This window comes from Terrapene carolina, unplaced genomic scaffold, assembly GCF_002925995.2.
Source record: "Terrapene carolina triunguis isolate 2854851 unplaced genomic scaffold, T_m_triunguis-2.0 Scaffold24634, whole genome shotgun sequence".
Lineage (NCBI taxonomy): Eukaryota > Metazoa > Chordata > Testudines > Emydidae > Terrapene > Terrapene triunguis.
Window position 1 is genome coordinate 1 of NW_020688985.1, and position 1,534 is coordinate 1,534.

The following is a 1,534-nucleotide window of genomic DNA, read 5'->3' on the forward strand; positions in this document are numbered from 1 at the left end:
GGGAGGACGAGCCGGGTGGCACCCCATGGCTCCAGGAGGCGCCCCCCGGTGGCCGCTGGAGGCAGGATGGGGCCCAGGCCGCCCTGGCTCTCCAGCGCCTCCTCCAGGAATCAGTCCCCCTGGCCTCCCTCCTGCAGCTGTGGGACCAGGCCAGGGGGGCCCCGTACCCCGATTACGATGAGACCGGGGCGGGTGCCCCGCCTAGGACCCGGGCCCCGGCCCCACCCCAGCTGAGCCGCTACCGGACGGACGGGGCCTATGAGAGCCACCAGGACGAGCCGGGGGATGAGGAGCCTGGGGAGATGGATGCGGAGATGCTGAGGTGCCTGGAGAAGGGCCGGGCCCCAGGCCCCATTTCCCGCCCCCCTGAGCCAGCCAGTCCCATCCCCCCCATGTGCCCCAGTAGGGGTCCGGGGTTCCCTCCCTGGCTCTGGGAGGGGAGCAGGGTCTAGTGGATCAGAGTGGGGGCAGGGCTGGGATCCCGGATGCCTGGGTTCTAGCTCCATTTTTCCTCTGGCTTGCAGGTACCTGGTGGGCCGGATACTCGCAGGGGGCGGCGAGACGCGACCCCCCCACCACCCCAGACGCCTGCGCCGAGGGCTGGAGGAAGAACCCCCCACCCTGCTGCGCGTGAAGCGGTTGGGGGGCGACGCGGAGGGCCCCGAGGCGGGGGCACCCCAGCTGCAGCGAGCCAAGAGGACAGAGGAGGAGGAGGAGGCTGTGGGGGGGCGGAGGGGGGCGTATGGGGGGGAGCCCCTGCTGAGGTACCTGCCTGAGTAACAGGGACCCCCCCCCAGGCCCAGTGAGCGCTAATGAGGCGGGGGAGGGGGCTTACGTCCCCCCCTGCCCCGCCCATCTCTGAATGTAGCCAGCTGTGGGTGCGGGGGAGGGGCTGCCTTGCTCCTAGCCCCCCAATCTCTGCCTCCCAATGACCCCTCCCTCCACAGGCCGGCTTATCACTGGGCCCCACGTCTCTCCCCCACAAGCCAACTGCCCCCCCATTGGGGTGACGGCTCGTCCCCGACATGCTTCAAGATCCCTATTTCCCCCCCGGGCTATGCCCCCCAATATCCCAGCTCTGAGCCCCCTATTGTCCCCAGGGCTCTGCCCCCCCAGCTCTGAACACCCATTTCCTCCACTACCCTATCTCTGCCTCCCCACCCCCCTGGTTCCCCCCGCTTCTATCAGTCCATTCAGTAACGGCTTCCCGCCCCCCTTGTCTGTCTGTCTGGTGTTGATTAATTAACTAATGAAATAAAGGCTCGTCAGGTATTTTGATGTAAAGGCCGAGTGGTGGTCTCCTTGTGTGTGCCTCTGCCCCCAGGCTAGGGGGCTCCGAGCTGAGGGGAGCAGGTTAGGGGGCTGGGCGGGGGTCGCTCTCCCCTGGCACTCAGGACTGGGCACTGGGGGGCGCTGTGCTGTGGGTCGGGGGGCTCAGTAGGGGGCGCTATCCCCTGGCACTCAGGACCGGGCACTGGGGGGCGCTGTGCTGTGGGTCGGAGGGCTCAGTAGGGGGCGCTATCCCCTGGCAGTC

General features: G+C 68.5%; 1 protein-coding gene across 1 annotated transcript; it reads left to right on the forward strand.

The window, feature by feature from the left end:
- Positions 1-5: 5 nt before the first annotated feature.
- Positions 6-720, forward strand: PCSK1N (proprotein convertase subtilisin/kexin type 1 inhibitor; the record flags this gene model as incomplete). Its single annotated transcript, XM_024202749.2, has 2 exons — positions 6-322; positions 525-720. Coding segments are annotated over 2 exons (513 nt in total), but the record flags the coding sequence as incomplete, so codon positions are not given.
- Between the last annotated feature and the right edge of the window lie 814 nt (positions 721-1,534).